We start from the raw sequence: 20874 nt of genomic DNA, 5'->3' as shown, positions 1-20874 counted from the left end.
GGAGAATAAACACTACTAGTTCAAATATTCACATGCAAATAGGTATTTGTATTAATATCTATGTATAAATGACAATTACATGTCTATATATGCCATTTTTTCCTTTCTGCAATACTCTTTGCTCTCTGGAATTTAAATGAACAGGTGTCCACAATTACTAGTAAAAGTAAAAGTGTATTTAAAAATATTTTTGTTTATGTTTACAGCTTTCTATACTCGATATGTCAGAATTGTTTACAGTGTCATTCACCCAGAATTTTATTCTCTTTCTAGAGAAGAGAGCAGACAGTTTTCCAAAGCAGTGAATTTTTTTTTTCTTTTTCTTTTTTTCCATTACTTATCACACTGTTCAAAGTGGGGAAGTCTGGGTACTGAACCTCCGGCTGGAGGCTTGGAAAGGTTTTTTTGCTGTAGGAATTCATTGCTGTCGGTGACCGAACAGGGAGGAAATCAATATGGGGATGAGAGCTGGAGACAAGCCAGAATAAGACACTACATATAGACAACTGTTGCTTGGTAGCTCCACTTTTCCTCTGGTTTTGGATGAAACAGAGAGAAACCTTGGCATATTTAGTGCCGTAACAAAAGAGCGACATAATTGGTGCCTGTGCAACTTAAGGAGGCAATGTTGCTACAAGACCTCCTTACCCCATAGGATCTTGTAAGTTGCACTGAAGCCAGACCACGGTGTAGGTGTGATCCGGGACCCCATCTCTGTTGCAGAAGCAAGGTATCATCATGCAGCTGACTGCAGGCAACTTTGCTGTTATGAAAAAAGGTGTTTCCCACAGCATCCTCTGTGGTGGTTGCAATAACTGCACTGAAGCAGGGGCAGGTCCCACTGAGCTTGTAAGAACACGGAGTCCGCTGAGTGATCTTCTCCAAAGACTGGGTCATATGGTAAGATTAAAAATTTAAAAGTGGTAATAGGTCTTACCACCGCAAACTGACTTTGGATATGTCTTTAAAAGGACAATATACCCATAAAATATTAAAAATAATGTAAATATACTACCTCTGTCTCACATTTCAGGAGAGAAATATTCAGGCAGAAAGTCAGAGGAGAGGCCTTTTTTTAACAGTAAATACCGTGTTATGTACTTATAGGCAACGTTGCAAATTAGAGAAATCACCTGCCTTTCTTTGTGGAAGCTTACACTGTAAACAAACAGAGCTATACAGAGAGCCCTTATACAACCACAGGCACCATAAACCTCACCAGGCAGCCCTTTGCCTTCTCCAAAACAGCCCCTCTCCAACCTGCTCTCACCCACGCTGCACGAGGTACTTTCATTTGTGCTTGCAAAAGCCCTGTGGTAGCAGAACGTCGGTTTGCCGTGAAGGTGCACAAATAGGAAAAGTTACAACCCGCTTTAAAAAACCCCACACTATTACTGACATGTTACTGAACGCCTCTCTTCCTGATTTTTTTTTTTTCTTTTCTCCTGAGACCTCAGCATTCTCTATACCATTTTCTGGACTCTATTGGAGAAAAAAAACACCCTGAATCCTATGTTAAATCAAACAAAGTTTTGTTTCAACTCTGTTATTACAACTCCTATTAGTACTTTCTGCTATTTTGCCTGCCAACCTTATCGATGATATTGTTTCAGTATTCACGTTTTTTTTTTCTTTGGTTTAACTGCTCTGAGACAAGCCTTAACCTTCAAAATATTAATATGGAATCTCCATCCTTAGAGACACTAAAAAAAGTTATTTACAAATAAATACACTATATTATTCAAGACTGAAGGAGCCACCTTTGTGAGTGCTCCAGGCAGTCCCTTTTATATCAGAAAGAAATGAAAGAGTAAAGTGCAAGTAAGGTCTTGAGTATCATTCTTATAAGCTATGTTTATCAGACCTTACCCAAATTCATATAGCTCTTAGTCAAGCTGACATTTTGTCACTGAGAAAGAAATTAATATTTGAAGAAATGTCCAGATAGTAAATATTTATTTTCATTTTTTCATAAAAGTAATATATTTCTATAACCCAAATGTTCAAAAAACCCACAACCCCTTATTTCATAATACAATTATCAATGGAAATTTGAGCATTTGAACAAGACAGCTACTCTTTATAAATCTGAACAGTTACAAGCATTGGACTTCTCAATGGAATTTTTTAATAATCCACCGTCCCTTTTAAGTTCAGATGATATTTATCTAACGAATTGGGAAAAATTATTCAAGAATCTTTTGCAAGTTTATAACATCTAACCGGCTTCATGTAGTCAGGGAGAAAATAGATACACTTCTGTTAAAAATCTGTATATTTGCACTTGTTTATAAAACTCAGATATTTTTCCAAAAACGCCATGAAAACAAAAGAATTATTCTAAGCTTCCCACAGAGTGTCCTATTATTACAGTATTGGTCTAAACTGCTGCAACATTATTTTGGGAACTTTATTGTATTTGAATTGTTCTGACAGAGGAGCCCGACCGATGCTTCCTGTTTTGCACGAGACAGATCTTTTCTTTCAAGCACGTTTCAGCTGCGAGTAGCGCTAGGAAATTTCAAAACAGAGGCATTAACTCCAAACCCTCCAACACGCAGCCGGCGCGTGACTGTGCAGCCACCGAGTATATGCAAAACCCAAGGGCCAGAGCTGCGCCCATCACCTGGGGCCGAGCAGAGGAGCACGGGCTGGGTTCGTACGTTGTCTCTGCCCCGCACCCCTGCAATCGCTGCTCCCGAGCAGCCCCAGCCCCGCCGGGACAGGGCTGTCCAGCACCTTCAGCCAAAACCAGGCAGGGGACACAGTGCTCCAAGCAGCGTGGTTGCTGAGTCCTACTGCTATTCTCTTTACTGGACTAGGCATAACCAGTGATAGTAATTTCTTGGTTTAGGTTTAGCACATTTTTATCCTCATAAGACAGGTAAACATCTGCATAACTTTCATCACTGAAGTACTCTGACAGACTTCAAAGGGACCACTCGCATGCTTAATCTTAAACAAGTGCGTAGGTATCTACTGAGCTGTGGTTTCTAGCGGGGTTTTCTGAACTGGCGAGAACAGTCAGTACTGCTCTGAAGGTCCACCTTGTTTGTGTAGGGGTAGCACACGAATCATACCTGCAGCGTTTGTTCTTCCTCTGAAAATATCGTCGTATGCTTTCCATTGTGGGGTCACCTGGTAGGCGTGGATGAACACCACAAAAACCACCACCAAGCACATTAATGGCACCAGAGCAGCGGTGAAGAGAGCAGCATAGGCATTTGGAATGAAGCACCTGATGGAAAAAATGGAAAAAAAATGCTGTTTATAAACATGAGACACCTTGAACAGTCATGAGAGAAATTTTAAAAACAAATGTTTTTGGAAAAGGATATGCTTTACAAACCACAAATACTTTAACTCTATTCCCAGAGTAACCTTGATAAGGTGCATTGGGTTCTGTTGGTTCTTATCACCTTATCATATCTTAAGGAATATAATATTTGCACCTTAAAAGTATGCATGTTATATTTTAGCCTAACCAACGTTGAAGAGATTTAAACTGTTGCAATGGAACAAATTATATTTTAACAAACTCCATGCATGCTATATTCATTTAATGTGATCACTCTTAGTCACCAAAGTCTAAAAGGGCATTATGCAATTTTCTATACTTAGCTTCTGAAACCACAAATTAAATTTTGAGAAATATATTTTTAAAATAATGAATAAGTTTTAAAGGCAAGATAACTATTCCTCCTCAAGTTGTTGGAAATTATATGTCATTTGCACTCTGCAGCCAAATGCTCCCTCCCTCCCATTTTTTTTTAATTTGTCCTGTCTCTCCTTACCCTTTCCATGTATTAAAGTTATAATTATTTATAAAGACGAGACAGGAACATGAGCTATTCCTGAAAAAGAGTCAAATTACAGATAGAAGACGATGACTTGAAGGATATGGAGATGATAGCTAAAGAGAGCTCTTGACAGTATGAGAGATCAGGGTTTTCTGTGAACTCCCTTGAGGTCAGTATGTGCTTTACTGCCACTGACCTACTCTAGAGATGACGCACAACGGAGCAGCCCAAGGGACGGCTCGGGAGTCAGTATGTCTAGAGAGTATGTGGTCACTGCTGTCCCTATTAAGAGGGTGTAACTTACCCAGCCCTTCTGTTTGTCAGGTCAGCTCTGCTGAACAAGCTTAGCATCAATGCTGGTATAATATACATCGGAGAAGAGCCTGGGTACCTGCTTCACTGGTACACCTGGTATACCTGCTGGGTTTGCTTGGGTGGACATGCGTACTCTGTCCAGCAAGTCCTTCAAGCCTCTGGGACCGCATTCTGTGTCAGCTCTTCCAGAGCATCAGTCAGGCACACTCAGTGAATCCCAAAACCATTTCCAGCAGAATCTAGATACTTTCTACAACTCACTTGAGGAGGTACAGGCTTAGTCAGACACCAAGCTGAGATACGACCTGATAACATCACTGAGCAAGTAAGTAAGCAGCAGGGAAGGTAGGAACACTTTATTGCAATTAAAGGTGTTTGTTTCACAGAATCACAGTTTGGTTGAGGTAGGAAGGGACCGCTGGAAGTCATCTTGTCCAGCCCCCCTGCTCAAGCATGGACACATAATGCTGGCTGTCCAGGACCGTGTCTAGATGTTTTTTTAATATCTCCAAGGATGGAGATTCCATGACATCTCTGGGCAACCTGTGCCAGTGCTCGGTCACCCTCACAGTGAAAAAGTGTTTCCTGATGTTCAGAGGGAGCTGCCTGTGTTTCAGTGTGTGCCCATTGCCTCTGGTCCTGTCACCGGGCACCTCTGAACAGAGCCTGGCTCCATCCTCTGTGCATCCTCCCTACAGGTATTTATATACATTAGAAGACTCCCCTGAGCCTTCTCCTCTCCAGGCTGAACAGTCCCAACTCTCTCACCCTTTCCTCATAGAAGAGATGCTCCAGCCCCATACTCATCTTGGTGGGTCTTCGTTGGACTTTGTCCAGTCTGTCCACGTCTCTTTTGTACTGAGAAGCCCTGAAGCGGACCCAGAACTCCAGGTGGCCTCAAGAGTGCTGAGCAGAGGGGAAGGATCACCTCCCTCAACCTGCTGTCAACACGGTTGTTTCCTGGACACAACATCGGATCCACTTCACCCTTCTAATTTTTAGTATTTCTTGAGTATGAAAGTTATTTTTGTTCCCCAAATGTACTCTTGAGTGGGCCCAATTAGCATTAAGACATGAAGGCACATTACCATAACCTATTCTGCTTTTAATGATTATGCTGAAGCCAAGACTCTTAGCACAGGTAGAGTCTTCTATAAAATCATATTTATGTTCTGAAACCTGTAGTTTTTTTCAGTTTGACATGTTTTTGTATTTCAGAGATCACATATACTCTTAAAAAACTATTTGAACGTCTTGAAAGTTTTCTGTGAACATTCCTTTATATTCAGTTAACGAAAGATGCATAAAAATGAAAACCCACAGAGATGGGTCACTTTTACTAGTACCCCTAGGTACTTGCTCTAAAAAAGACACTGAAAAGTTATGTAGAGAGTTATGTATACACAAAGCCGTATTAACCTACAAAGCTTACTTTGGATTTTTTTATTGAAAGCAATGGTGAGCGATTCGACAATGACCACTACTTCCTGTAAGTTTTATTCACACATAGTTGTGTGATGAAATATGTTGAAAGATATCTTTTATGCTGGAAATCATATGGGATATCATTATAGGGACCAACTGAAAATATTTATTACACTTGACACTAGGGGCACACATTTATTATTCCATTACCATGACACATTTGTCACATGGAACTACTGCGTGTCTCGTATTCCTAGCATTGGATGGGAATAGCAGAAAAATGTCCCAAAACATCAATTAAATTGGTGTTCCAGAACACAACTATTCTATAGAAAAAGGCCTAGAAAGACTGATGTGGAAACTGGAATGAACTACAAAATTACAAACCTTACTTGTTTAAAGAAGAGCATTATCTACTGCAGTACAGCCTTCAAGCAAGTTGCCTTTTTTTTTTTTAACAGGCTCTAGACTTTGTAAAGTTCTTTAATCCGTGAAAGACAGAGCCATTGTGCATAATGAAGTTATTTTTGTATTTCTTTCTTGGGTGAGTAACTATAAGGTTTTTGTTTTGCTTATTTTGAATCTGAGTAATAGCAAAAAAAATACAGCTACCAGTTGAAATACATGCCTTGTGCAATGGGGACAAGAAAAATCAAACACTATTAGCTTCTTCAGAGACTGCCATTTTATTACAAAGTTTCTGTGACTTCCTATTAACACTTTCTATTACCAAATCTTACTTTTTTTTTTTACTGATTGTTTTGAGAAATTTTGCTACCAGCTTACATCTCTTCTAGCATCGAAAAGACAACTGTTTAGCTTTTGTCCCAAGCTGCCTCCACTCTTGTCCTTCTTGACTATTGTTATCTGACTGGAGGGTCCATCTTTGGTTCTGTTTTGACCACTTTGTTCTGACCATTGACTTTGTTTTGATCTCTGATGTTGTTCTGATTACTACAAATTTCTCCGGTAACATCAACAGTAACATATTCCCATTGGTTAATTCTCTTCCACTACTCTTAGCTAAACTAATTTCTTTTCATTATCTTCAAGATTCCCTCTGGTAGCCTCCCAATCTCCTACCCCACTCATGGTGTCACTTTTCCCATAAACAGCTCTCTACTTCCATCTCAAATGTTTCCAACTTACAATTTTTTTTTCCAATTTATGAGAACATTAAACACATTATCCAAAGCACTGTGTAGGTCTGTATGTTATAATTCTACAAAAGAGGCTAGAAATAATTTTATAAAAAGTTGTCTTTAGTATGTATCTTCTCCAAGGTGTAATTCCATACTAGTATGTAATGATTTGTTAATCATTTTAGAACTGAAAAAAACCCCAATCCAGACTATATTAGTTTTTTTCCTTCAATATGAAGCAATAAGACACTTACTTTACATATTTTTTGCCACAACTAGAATGATGAGAAACAGCTTTAATATATAAGATTTTTTTCTCTCTTGAGAACTACTGCAGATGTTCATTCAATCTAAATTGCTGGTTTTAAATACAACAAACATGGAGAGATCAGGACATACAAATTACCAGACAATATAATCTTATCTTTGGAAAAGACGTAGTCTCAGAAAATCATACACATTTAAATCAATTAATTGATTAAAATGACCTCACTTATTGGCTAGCCAGAGTCAGGGCTTTTCCTTGTTTTTGCTTTTTTCTCCTTTCTAATCTATAAAAAGGGATTGCTAGGCTTGCTTTCTTCTCAAGGGGTGAAGCATGTTTATCTGACCCTTTAAGTGTCTTTGTAAAATCTTCTTTGATCTCTTAAACCATAACATTTCCTAAAACTTGGAGAGGGATTCCAGCTATATAAGATACAGAAGGCCCTCTTTTATTTTTCCTTATATTTTAAAAGGAAAAAGAGAAAACAACTGACATGATGTATACTGGAACTATTTGTTAACACAATTACATCATTAATATTTAAAAAGAAAAAAAAAACAACAAACAACTAAGCAACATTGCTAAGGAAATAAGGACTATTTAAAAAATTCAGGAAGGTATTCAGTGAGAGGACTAACATATTTTGTTCCCTTCTAAGCAAGAAAGATTTAAAATAGCTCAATGTGTTATAGACAGTTTCATTCCTTTATTGCCATGTCTTGAATTCTAAGGACGATCACCTTCAAGCGCATCTTGAAACTATGGAAAGTTAAGTTTGACAAATAGTGCAAGTCTTTTGGTCTAACAAAAAGTATCTGATATTCTCTTTTAGTTTTGTCAGCAGGCAGCCAACCTTTTGACGTTTACTTGTCACATGAGTTTCTCTCCAGAGCTAGACCTAGATTATTATTACTGTTGCTGTTGTTGTTGCTATTCCTTATTTATTATTTATTTTAATTTTCATTATTATTATTTAATCCTGGGCACAAAGCTCGACAACTCTTCAGCTTCTCCCTTGCTTTTGGCACAGCTGGTTGGTGGGCAGCCTGGCACAAAGAACAGAGAATTGTGGCACCGTGTGAGTTTGCTCATATTGCGCGTGTTACATCAGGAAAGTAAAAGGCAAAGGTCACACACATGAATTTGCACTTATATTTGTATTTCATCACATCCATTTAGAGAATGAAATCTGTGTACCTAAAAAACCCCACTAACAAAAGCCAAATCTTGAATCATTTATTCACGCTTACTCAGCAAATTCTTCATGAAGTAGATGAGACAACACTAAAAAATGAAAACATGCAAGTTAGGTTATGATCTACATACACTACTAGATGTTCACACACTCTGGGCTTTCTTAAAAAGCAACTTGCTCTGTTCCAGATCTTGGTTTTGTTGTGGAAGAAAGCTACATTACCCTTGAGTTGGCACTTCATATTTCTTCTAGAACATGCTCAAAAATTTTCTACTAAGTCCAGAGCAGGCCAGACAATGCAAACATTTTTTGCAAATAATTACTTGCTAAAAAGTTGTTAATCCGACAATTTATCTGTAGAAAATTGTGTATGAGCTGTATCTAAGCAACATACCAAAACCTAAAATGTCTTTCTTTTATGAACTCATCCTAGATGATGATATTTATTATCTGCTTCTGACGTTTTGGGCAGCTTAACAGTTTGACAATCAACCCTCTTTTGACAACATTATAGGTTTTTAATAGGCGGAAGCTCTGGGCTTTTAATTTCGACACAGTTGTTAAATATAACCCTCTGAGAAGATCTGATCTCTTGCATTGCATCTCAGTATCACCAATAAACTCAGTTCTCTGCTATATGCTTGCTTGCAATTTCAGCTGACAGATTGCTCCTGTGTGGGCCTACATCTCATGCAATAATTCTTACAGGAGTTTATGCTGCTCCCTCTGGTCCCTTCTTCCAATTTTCTGCTTGTTTTGGAATACTGCTATTCTTTATAGCAAATACCTTCACAGCTTTTGGCAGTGAGGTACAAAACCAAAGCAATAAGTATCCAGGTAATGCTGTGCTATTTTATTTCCCTTAGCACCAAGCTAGAGACCCCGGTCCATGGACTCTGCACACACAATTCAGGATTGCTGATGTTTTACGCACATGGCCATCTACCACCATGGTAGAATAAATGCAGTGAATCAATGCAGAGCGGCTCATCAACCACTGAGCTTTAAAGCAGAGCATTTTAAAGCAAACAAAAAATAATGGTAATTTACTTTAAAACTGCATGCAGTAAAATGCAGGGTTTAGCAACTGTTTGAGACTGAACCAGCGGTGGGCATACCCTCAGAGCAGATAACCGTGTCAGCTTTTGCAGTGTCAAAGCCTCCTGAACCTGACCAGTTCTCAGCCTGAACAGATTACACAGCTCCACTCTTTTTTGGTTTTATATTGTAACAGTAGTCATTTTCCATGACTACATTAAGCAACAAGATTAATGTTTGTGCTGTGTTTTGTTTTCCACTCCCCTGACAGGGAAAAAAATATGCAGACAATTTTGTTTGTATGTGCTGTTTTTTTAAAAAAAAATTGCTTATGTTGCTACGAACTGATGTGAAGAAAACCAGTCAGAAAGCATATGCTGAGCTTAAAATTGGTAACGTTGGAGATGATAGTCACTAGTTCCTGAGGAAATTCAAGCCACATTCACACCAGAGAAATTTCTGTTTCTAGAGTAGATAAGATTCTAGAGATTTCTACACAATTATACAAAAATTCACACTGCAAAGGGACACGGGTTTAGACCTATAGTCTTCATGCCACTTCACGCCGTCTTCTAGATACACTAACAACTGACCACACAACACCATGAAAACATGGACTCAACACGTATTAAAATTCAGTGGAAGACCCATTTAAAGAGAGCGGCCCAATCTAATGTGCTTTATGCCTGCCTTGGGCAATGGAAGGTGGTGTAGCACTTATTTGGAGGTTTTTTAAGCTTTACTGTGCAGACAGGAAGTTTGCAACCCAGCGAAAAAACAACTGCATATATACGAGATGCCACCTTGCTACCTATCATTGCAGCAAGTGTTGGCCTGCGCGGGTATCGCGGACACAGCTATGGGATGGTTTAACACGAGTGAGAATTTGAAAATATTTTTGAAATATGCCATCAGAAATGACTCGCTGTCCCTGTGAACCTTTTACTAAAGGAAACTGTACTGTGGCTGAGAACTAAAAAACTTTTCTCTCCATAAAAAAGCTTTTCTCTGTACCACACCCTATGTCATTACTGCCTGATGTCTGTCTAGCCTGATAAAGAACAGGCAACCTCTCCAAGAAACCTGTTTCAGTGCTTCACAGCACCTACCTATAGAGACCATTTCCCAGTGTTAAACTTAACTCTTTCTTGGTGCAGTGTACGCACGTTACGTCTTGGCATAGCCAACACGGATGTGAAAAACAGATTTTTCCCTTGTTTGCTGCAACTTTTCTTTATCTACTTGTAAATTGCTAAAATTTCCCCCTCCGGTCTTCTTTTAACTGAACAGTCCTAGATTTTTCAGTCTTTCTGAGCATATTTTACATTTAAGACCTTTGCCGGTCTCATCGATTAAACCACTTTGCTAATGTATTTCTTAAATTATGGGGTCCAGCACCTTTGAGAGCATTTCATCTCAGTGCCTGAACACAACAGAAGGACTTCATGTGTCCTTACGACTAAGTTGTTTATAGATAGGCCAATACCATGTCTGCCTGGTGTGCCATAGCACAAAGTTGTTGATTCATGCTGAGTTTATCATCCACGATACGCACGAGATCTTTTTGTGAAGAACTGGTAAACAGCCAGAGTTATTCCCCATCCTATTTTTGCATAGCTAATTATTCTTGGCAAGATACAATTCTTTCCACATGTCCCCACTGAATACCATACTACTTTTTCAGAACAGATCTCGGATGTCAATAACGTTATGAATTATAACTGACAATAAATACACTTCTTTCCCAGCTTTGTGCTGTGGTAAATTTGAATGGAAATTCCTTTATCCCAGGCTTGTATTATACGAGGCGAATGTAGTATTTTCCAGCCCATTAGTAACCAAGGAAGATGTTGAATAAAATTTGAAGGACATTTTAAAGTCACGATTCCTTGAGAAGTTTCATCTAAGAATTCTGAAAAATTTACCTCAGAACATAGTTAGTTTGTTGACAGTCTTTTTCAATATGTTTTGGAATATACAGGGAAAATATAGATGACTAGATATGCACTAACATTGCTCCAAAGGTCAGAAAGGGCAACAGCATGATCTAACTGACATATCAGCCTGTTGAACAGATCTAACCGAACAAATATGAGACATGACAAAACATCCAGCTCATGAAGAATTAAAAAGCAAAAATCAAGATGCTCTTCTGGACAACAGACTACATCAGATAAACTTGATTTCATTCTTTCATGAGGTTACAGGTTTGGTTTATAAATGCACGTGGAAACTTTTGACACTATTTGAATTACACAGTGGGATGCAACAGAAGGAAAGCAAATTTGTAAAACCTGCTACACACCTACAACACTCACTGGCTAGTTCTTAATTCTGCAGAAAAGAATTTGCAAATTACTGTGGATCGCATTAAGCAGAACATAAGTCGTACCTTTATGCTGCTGCAAAGAGGTAGATGTCATACTTGGATGTACGAACAGCAGTATATGTTGCAACGCATATGAAGTAACCGTTCTGCTCTAGTCAGCATTACCAAAACCTCAGTGGCAAGCTGTGTCTGGTTTTGGCACGTTTCAAAAACATGAATTGAATGAAGAAGGTTCACAGAAGATCTGTGAAGGCTACCAGAGATCTTATAAATGTGTTCCACTCAGAAAGACTGAAAAAAATTGTTTTGATTTGATTTGTTTTGTTTGTTTGCGTTTTTTTTTCTAAAGAGAAGGGACATGTACTGGCAAACTACAACTAGGTAAAGGAACTGGCAGTCTATGAGTAGGCAAAAAAAAAAAATAATAATACTTTCTCCATGTTGTAATACATTTTTCTTGCTGGAAAACGCAAGCTGAGGGGCTTAAACTATACCAAGATTGGCTGACGGCTATCAGAGTAGTCACAGAAGGGATTTACTGTATTTAGCAGATCCACAAGGATCAGGGCTAGGTCCCTTAAAAGAGGATCCAGACACAAACTAGCAAGGTACTTTCAAGCCCAGAAATTAATACTTGGGGTAAAAAATATAAAAATACCTAAAGCACATGCCTTACAATGACAGATGTTAGGCAGCTCTTATTTCTCTGTTTGAACCATTCTTTCCAATGAAGCCCCCGAGGTTCAGTTCTAATGTAGACAAAGCTTTCTTTTCTGGTGAACGCTTGTTAAACATTTCCTAGGCAATCCACAGACTCAAGCCCAAAATAGGAAACAGAGAAGATCATCTGAGTTTTCTTTTTTCCACTGTAGATAATTTCTTATTTCTACTCCTTTTCTTTCCTTGCCTTGCCTTTTCTTTCTCCTTTCCTTTCTCCCCTTCCTTTCTCCCTTTCCCTTTCCCTTCCCTTCCCTTCATTATCAATAACTGCAAACTATGCACATGCACAAGATAACTGCACACATCCAGAGAACATGCCTAGCATCTATTTTATTTACATGCTGTTTGTTATTTGACTGGGATGTTGCCTGCCAATGCCTCTGATGATAAGCAAGCTCATTTATATCCATAATCAGCTAAAATATTGCACAATCCAAACTGCGTAATAGGAAAAGAAATCCTTCAGATGCACAAGGGTGAAAACCACATGTATAGGTCCAGTCTAACATTGCAGTGTTTACTTTATTCAGTACCCAAAATAATGTTTACCAAAAACTTTACTTCCACTGCTAATATGTCTTGCATCCTGCTACTGGTCAGAGAATCTCTCGCCAAGGATATGCATAAGACACAAGCAAGAGAATTTTAAAACAACCCATCAGTGAAGATTTTTATATTTTTTTCTTTTGCAAAGGGCAAAGCAGATTGCAGTACATTATGACATCCCAAGCATTAATTTTTTTCCCTAAGCTTTCAGAAAGCAACCATTGGTTTCAGGTGTGCTCTGAGTAATAACGTGGCATGCAAACGATAGTATTGAGTAATGCTTCTATCATCTATACTTATTAAGCATGGGCTATAAAGATTACAATTTCCATTTGCAGCATAGAATGAAAACTTAGTGATGTAAAATAATTTTTACAAGGCTTTTGAGGATGTCAGTGCCAGGTCAAAAAGCACAATGCAGGAGATTGCCGCTGTCAGGACAGTGCTTAGACAATCAGGCCTCTGCCTCTATGGATGCATTTACATCCAAGTACAGCTTGAAACAACATTTTTTCAACCAAATATTGGTCCAATGTTGGCACAATACATCTGTCTGATTAAATGAATAGGAAAAACAAGGATCTAGGAAGAATTCCCATCCTCATTCAATACTGACTTAGTGGGGGACATCCACAAGTGGCAAATGAAGATCTAGGGATCTATGGTCAAGCATGGATCCTCTTACCATCCAAAATGCCTCACTCTGTTTTGCATCATTCCAACTAGATATTTTCAAAACAATGTCCAGGCAGAGGCAGACTGAGTCAAAAAAGTCATTATTGATGAAACTACAGCAGATTTTACTCCTTCCATCCTCCACAGTCTACCAACACTACTCCAACCCTACTCCAGGCCTTAGGGCTCTCAAAAACACCCACGTGCCACCTGTGAGGGCACACCATACGTACCCTCAGTTTTGTGTTATAAAAACACTCCCTGGTTGCTGCCAATGCAACTCTCATGTTGGCTCAGATGATACTCTGAATTGAAAAAACCCAGACAAAGCAATACATTTTATTGGTATGAAGACTCTTCGAACAAAGAGACCGGAGCAGACACAAGACCAAGTGCTATGTAGTTTTGGCTGGGGAATAGATTTCAAACAAATGTGAATGAGAACCAGTCTGTGTCCCTTAACCTTTGGGCCAGGTATCAGTCCTTGGAGCTCTTTTATTTGTCATGAATGTTTGGAATTTGAGGCGTCATTTTATAATTTAAAACATTTTCAAAAATTACAAGTAGTAACCTCCTCAATTCTAGGAGGCCTAGTGAAATAGCTAATTTTGGGTGATGGTGGATACCTAAGATGATGGTGGATACCTAAACAGTTGGAGAGAAGCAGGCCCCTTTATAGTATTTCAAGTTGGTCCTGAAAATTTATACAGTAGTTTTTTTCTTTGTCTTGGCTTACAGTGGTATGATCAAACTTCTACAGAAAACCCAGCGATGATTAGGAGAATGTATCTCCTTACATTTTTATTGCAGTGTTTATGTGTAAATTAAAATCAGCTAATAAAGTATATTGAAATACTGATTCGTTACACCGAGTTCATACTGTGATAGTCATATTTCAGTAGTTAAAATAATAAAATACATAAATGAATGCCTGAACATAAACTGGTCTTTCTGCAAATTTGGGTGTCATAATTTTCCAGCCAGCAAAAGTGAATGCTTATGTCTGTGCTGTTTCAGAAACTGAAAGCAGTGTTTGAGCACCTTTGTCTGAAGCAGAAAACTCCAGCAACTACAGAAAAAAAAAAAAGTCATAATAAAATAATGTACTGCAGCTGCATAATGACCTGCATTAAAAGGAAGCCACAGTTTCCATTTTAAAAATACATTATCATTACATAATGATGATGATGATGATAATAATGATTTTGATAATAAAATTGTTTTTCTAAATGCTATGCACCCCTCACCAAAAAATGTAAAATCATGGTTTGATAAAAACAAACATCTGGCTTCCAGCATCACTACACAAGGCCATGGATGCCTGGGTAAAAATAAGACTGAAAAGGCTGTGGCAGCTGAGCATTAATGGTCAGAGGCACTCCGCGTTTCTAACAGCTCATTATTCGTAACAACCTCAGGCCCACAGCAACTTTTAAAAGAAGAAGTGACATGGCTTGGGTAAATTGAACACTGGAAGGCAAGCACAGCAGTATCATGACTCAGGAGGACACAGTATGTCCTCTTTCGTGATTCAGTCGTTCAGAAATCTTCGTATGAGCACACTGAGCAAGGACCCCCCCTCCAACTGGGCTGATTTTTCTACAGGACTGAGCAGGGAAGAACAATTTCATACCGGTCAGCACAAATTACAGCTGCCTCAGGGTACTCTAAATTACACTTGGCAGGCCAGAGATGTTGTTCAGGCAGTGGAGGCCGACTGAAATGTGGCATGGCTTCATATTTTGATGACTCTCCAATATGCAAGGGTCTCTTTTAGCAAGAGGTTCCTCTCAGGAAATAGATTTTTTTTTTTTTTTTGTCTGCTTTGCAACAAGAGAGTAGCTCAAAATAACCAGGAGAGAGCTATCTGATTATATTTGCACCGGGTAACTCCAATAAATGGACTTATGGTAAGGTGAAAGCAGCACTGGTTTATAACTGAGTCAAAAGGTGTTGCTGGAGCTTTCAAAGAGTCCTGACGCAGCCCACATCCCACTGACATCGCCTTGGCAGGATGTGGTTGCCCACCAGCTCTCCTATATTCTTTGGAAAATCCCTGCCACTTTTTTTTTTTTTTTTAATTACTTGCAAACAAACTGCGTGCTTAACCCATGTTGGCCAAATTTCATGGGCTGTATCAAATTTTAGACTGAACTCTGATTTCCTTAAATCAAGTCAAGGTCCAGCATTATAAAAGAGCTCAAATTCTGCTTTTATTAGAAAAAAATCTCGGAAATGTATTCGTTACACACTGGAAATTTCTAACTAGACAGTTTAAGATTTTAACATGATATTTACATATGTACATGCTCTTACTAGAAATATTTTGCCTATTTCTTTCCATAAAAAAACGTAGCCAGCTGTGAGAATTGCATCCTAAATGCAAGCAGTTGGGTCCTAAATACAGACTCCACTGAAATTAAAGGGTGTATGATGATTAAAGAAGTTTTTAAAAAACTGACACTCTGCTGGAGTTACATTTGATGAAGAAAAAAGTTTTCTAATATTAGTGGGTTCCAGTCCCAAAGAATAATCTGTTATGTGTAAAGCACCTCTGAAATTTAAGATTACAAACACAACAGTTGTAAACAGTTGTAAAAGACACTTCTCTCTGCATGATATGTACCTGAAGCTATTTAAATGTCAGTTCCTGTTGCTTCTAGTTCTGAAAAAGATCCTTTTTGTAATTTACAAGTAAATTTGCTAAAAATTTATAAGCTTTCTACCAGTAAGATAAGATATTTAGGAAAGCTAAGAAAATGTTAGGTAAAACAAATTAGAAATGTAACAAAATGCACCAGCATTTATAAAGATTTCTTATTTTTAACTTAAACAATACAGTGTTCTTGCTGAACTTCTACGATAAGCTCAGGCTGGTGCTGTTACTGATAAGCAAAGAGCACTAATATAAATAAATGTTCTTGCTGATAAGTGAACCGCAGGCAACCCTTTCTGATATTAGTGAGGTTTTTTTTTTTAAAAAAACTTTGTCTCGATTCTCACCTCCAAACAACGCAGCCAGAGAATCTCCAGCTCTGGATGTTAACAGAAGCTTTTGCAATACCTCGAGTTTTGTTTGTTTGGGGTTTTCAGGGTGGTTCCCCCCCCCCCCCCCGGCTTTGCAAACACACGCAGCTCTCAGTACAGCCTGTGCAGGACCCCGTGCAGAGCGGAAACTCGTGGCCTTACTGCTCTGGAGGAAGTACCAGTTTATTTCCTCACGAGCAGTCTGAAAAACCTAAATTTGCGAGCCCGCAGAGCAGCGAGCCTGCACGCCCATGCCGCTTATCGAAAGCGCCGCATCTGCCGTTCCCAGATGGTGAAATGGCAGATACGCGCCCAGCTGCCTGCGAGGCCGCCCAGCAAAGCCCGGCTCTTGGCTGCGGCTGCTGCGGCGGAGCAAATGCCGAGGGCCGTGCCCAAGGAGCTCAGCTCGCCTCCGGCAGCGGTCCCACAGCCACCTCCAGCAAGGCGGGCACCACTTCCACGTCTGTTAGCCCTGGGATGACAAACCGCCACTTGTTGAAGGCTGAGCGTTACCGGCTCCACCAGCTGTTTATTAACAGGGTTCTACAAGGCCGTGCTTCGATAGCCAGTGTCGGCATGCTGCAGAAACAGGCTCTGAGATAAGCTGCTCCTTGCAGCTGAGTGTCCTGAAGCCAGCGAAGCTTCCCGGGGGAGAAGGGGCACCTACAAAGGCGTGGAACAGCAGGCCCTGGGCACTGAGAACTGAGCCTCTGCCCCAAAAATACCCTTCTGGTTGGAGCCACAAGTTCATCTTACACTTCTGTGCACCTTTGCAAGAAATCTTACTCTCTGTGTGTTGTGCAAGTTCTTCGTAAACACGTGGCCGTGATGTTCCACCAGCTGTTTCACAGGTTATCCTACGTTTACACGTGGTCTTGACCCATAAAGTAAAGGTGACAACTACACAAATGTTGGTATCAAAATGTAAAAGATTCCTCATTCAATTTGCCCTACTTACCTAAGAGATGGGGTGCAAGAACTGGAATCAGGGAAAAAACACTTTTCACCCTATAATTTCAGCAAAACAGTTGATTGAGTAAGGTTGTAGAGACCTATGGAATTAATTTGGAAAAAAATTAAAAAGGCGAGTGCTTTCCCTATAGCTGCAGCTCAAAGATTACACCATAAAGTTACTTTTGCTTTTGCTTAATCACTTTTTCTCAAAAGGAAATAGGGGATTTTCTCTGGTACACCGAATGTCATCTGCTTATGGGTCAAAGCAAGCAAATCTCAGATGAACCTTAAAAGCTGCCCCAAAGAGTCCAGTACAGCTGTGAAGCACGTCACCCGCTTGTACAAGTATATTTTGGGACTTCTGTAATCAAATACTACTTCCCAAAGCATAGCACGGCTAGACGGACCCCCTTTGATTCAGTGCTGTACTTGGCCTCTGCCACCTCATCAGGATGATGGGAAAATGAACAACCCAAGAAATCTCTTACTGCCCATGCTACTGCTGTGGGTATTGTTTGGTATGAACAAAAATGAAAGCCGCGTTTGTGTTTGATTAATTTAAATCAGTTTATATTTCATACAGATTAGCTCAGAGACAGGCCCATACCTTTGTTTTCATATATAATTCAACATGGGGAAATTAATTCTTTTACTGGACGTAAGTTTCAAATTAAACACAAGATGTTTAATAACAGTTTTTCCAGATTTTATAGAGTGATAATGTGGCAGTCAACCCTTTGGCATTATTTAGTTTTCTTTTAGTTTCTTTCCTCTATGCAGCAAAAGAAAGAGGAAAGACAGAGAGGGGAAGAGGAGAAGAAAGAGGAAAAAAAGGTAATGAAAACACAGTTAGACCATTTTGGTTAAGAAATGTAAACTCAGAAAGCAGCGGAACTTACAATTGCCAGAAATCAAGCCAAGGCTTGTTCATGTTTACATTGGGACAGATTGTCCTAACAATTTTTTGAAAGACAATTCTACATCAGTGGGAATTGCTGCTAGAAATTTGACCCTATCATCACTTTTCCTCACGTGTCAGAACTCATTATGAGTGGCACCATATTCACTAATGGAGGTACTCACAGAGTCACTACCAACAATAGAAAACGGTGCGGAAAATCCAGTGCACCATGAACAAAGAATGAAGAAGTGCCAAGATGCTGTTTTGAAACAGCAAAGAACAGGAGCTTCAGAAGATTCACTTTGAGTCAGTGCATGCAACAACAGTCTTGTCAATAAACCAGATCTATTGCGTAATACAGCAAAAAACAATTTCCTTGTTTTTCTCTACTGGTGCTGTTACTGTAGAGCTAAACAGTTGGGAAAAGGGGAAAAATAAAATGCCTAAGCAATGCTTTTCTATAATGAGGACCCAAAATGTCATCTGCTGTTGTTTTAGAACATGGCCCACTGTGTTTCAGTCTTCTCATTATACCATCTTCTGGAAATTTCTCTGAACAATTTTATACTTACTTTTTTTTCCCTCCTGTGAAAGTAAATACTACGGAAGCACCAGTTATCAAAAGGAGAAGCAGCAAGAACCTAGCAGAAGCACTGCGTTAATACAGTTTAGGCTTCCAAGGCACTGGAAGCTCTGGAGTCCCCAGGCAAATCATCCCAGAAGTCCCAGAAGACTTGTAGCCCTCAGCATTTGACCAGGAAAATAAGCTGGTAGAAACCTGCTTGAAATATGTTAGAGCAGAGTTCTGGCTAACACTGCAATTGTGAAATTATATAAGGAGTTATGTGTCTGATTTCAGCTAATTGTCTTGCTCCTGTTTACATCTAAGGCTTCTTTCCCATGTGTATCACTTGTTGTCAATGGCTTTGAAACAATGATCTATTATTATGATTATTTTCTGGTTTTTGACTATTTAATATTTGTTACAGTTTCTCACATTCAGGAAAGTGCTTCCCTTGTACTAGCTTTCAGGGCAGACAATCCTAATTAAAGTACTTTTTCTATTAATTCTTTAAACCAAGGATTTTAATATCAGTCTAGCTGAAAAAGGAGATGTTTCCATGTGCAAACTGTCAAACATAAATGAGGCTCATGTTCACAGTCCTGCCCTTTGGCATGAAGAATAACGAAATGTCATGCAAGTTTTTTTCCTGCTTCAAAACAGTATTTAGTGTGTACACTTTTTTTTTAGTCTGCATGTTTTGTTGTAACATAATAAATGTCCAGGATAAGCACGCACTACAACCTCTTCTTCTGCAGCCTATTAGACACGCTGATTCTGTACAACCCATACTGACAATTAAATTTAGTGCTACTAATACAAATCAATCTGCTAAAGCTGCGTTCCTTTGTCTCAGATGTACCTTAGCACAGTTCGGTGAGACACATTTCTAATTACCGGTGCTGTTACATAGCCCAGGCAAGAGTCTGCCTTCCAAAGCACAGCTCACTGCACTGAGTACAGTAAATGTCCACGTACTTCACGCAACTAAAATGCGAACACAAAATTGACCTACTGCAGCACAGTGCTGTGGTAAAGTCAAAAAACGCCCACCCTAATTTGTTTCCTACTCTTTTTAGGAAGATCAAATAAAGAGTTTAGATGTATATACTTATTATAAACAGCATGTCAGTGTCAATGAAGTAGTTGGAGCCAGTTGCTGGTATTGATCTCACTATTGCTTATTTTAGCATTTCCTGCTATATTCTAGCATAGCAGATGAAGGCTTTTCTAAACTGTTGGAAAACAGATAAACCGAGAACAAGTTTTTTTAGTAGCAGTAGGCGGTATTCTGCTAATTAAAGACCACAAAGTAGGAGGGACTATATTCCTAATTTCTTACACAACCTGAAAGGAAATATGAAGCTTTTAAAAGCTGTCAAGTGGCAGGGATGCAAGCCTTCATCCTGCAGCTGTTCTCTGTTACTCTTGCCGTAGTACTACACAGGCTTCAAAGAAGTCTCTGGAGTTTTGCTTGGGCACATAAATCCCCTCATCTGAAGCTGTTTGAAGGATCAGGCCCCAAGGTCATCTGTGAGTGCAACTTTCACCTATAACAACCTATCCTTGCAACCTTTTAGAAGTACCTTGATTTGTCAGAACATACAAGTGGTTGGGAATTTTACCTTAAGAACAAGTATTTTTCTCTACTTACTTTTCAAAATTCCGTCACTCAAATCAGCCAGAATTTATCTTTCTTTATTTCAATGCTTTAAAAGAACAACACAGTGATTATGTCTGCTTCTGATGTTCTAACATTTGTTTAACATTAACAGTAAATATTTGCCAAGATATAAAAAGCACTCAACCCCCTGCCCCCACCCCCAACTATTTTCCTCCACTGAAAACATGTGTTGGTAATGAGGGATAAATAAAAGGTAATTAAAGCCATCACATTTAGCAGTGAGATATTTTTAAATAATCCTTAGCAGTGGGTAGCACATTAGGCAGCTTCACTGGAAATAATGGTGGAGTTTAGAA

At 39.1% G+C, this 20874-nt stretch overlaps 1 protein-coding gene across 1 annotated transcript in view; it reads right to left on the bottom strand.

Annotated features, from left to right (window-relative positions):
• The window catches only part of ADGRV1 (adhesion G protein-coupled receptor V1), a 293978-nt gene that overhangs the window by 55429 nt on the left and 217675 nt on the right, over positions 1 to 20874 (bottom strand). Inside the window, exon 88 of the mRNA XM_075488638.1 lies at positions 3081 to 3238. Coding sequence (XP_075344753.1) covers positions 3081 to 3238 — 158 coding nt within the window. The remainder of the gene's footprint in view (positions 1 to 3080; positions 3239 to 20874) is intronic.

Source organism: Mycteria americana, chromosome Z (genome assembly GCF_035582795.1).
Source record: "Mycteria americana isolate JAX WOST 10 ecotype Jacksonville Zoo and Gardens chromosome Z, USCA_MyAme_1.0, whole genome shotgun sequence".
Taxonomy (NCBI): domain Eukaryota; kingdom Metazoa; phylum Chordata; class Aves; order Ciconiiformes; family Ciconiidae; genus Mycteria; species Mycteria americana.
This window is presented reverse-complemented; position numbering and strand designations above follow the sequence as displayed.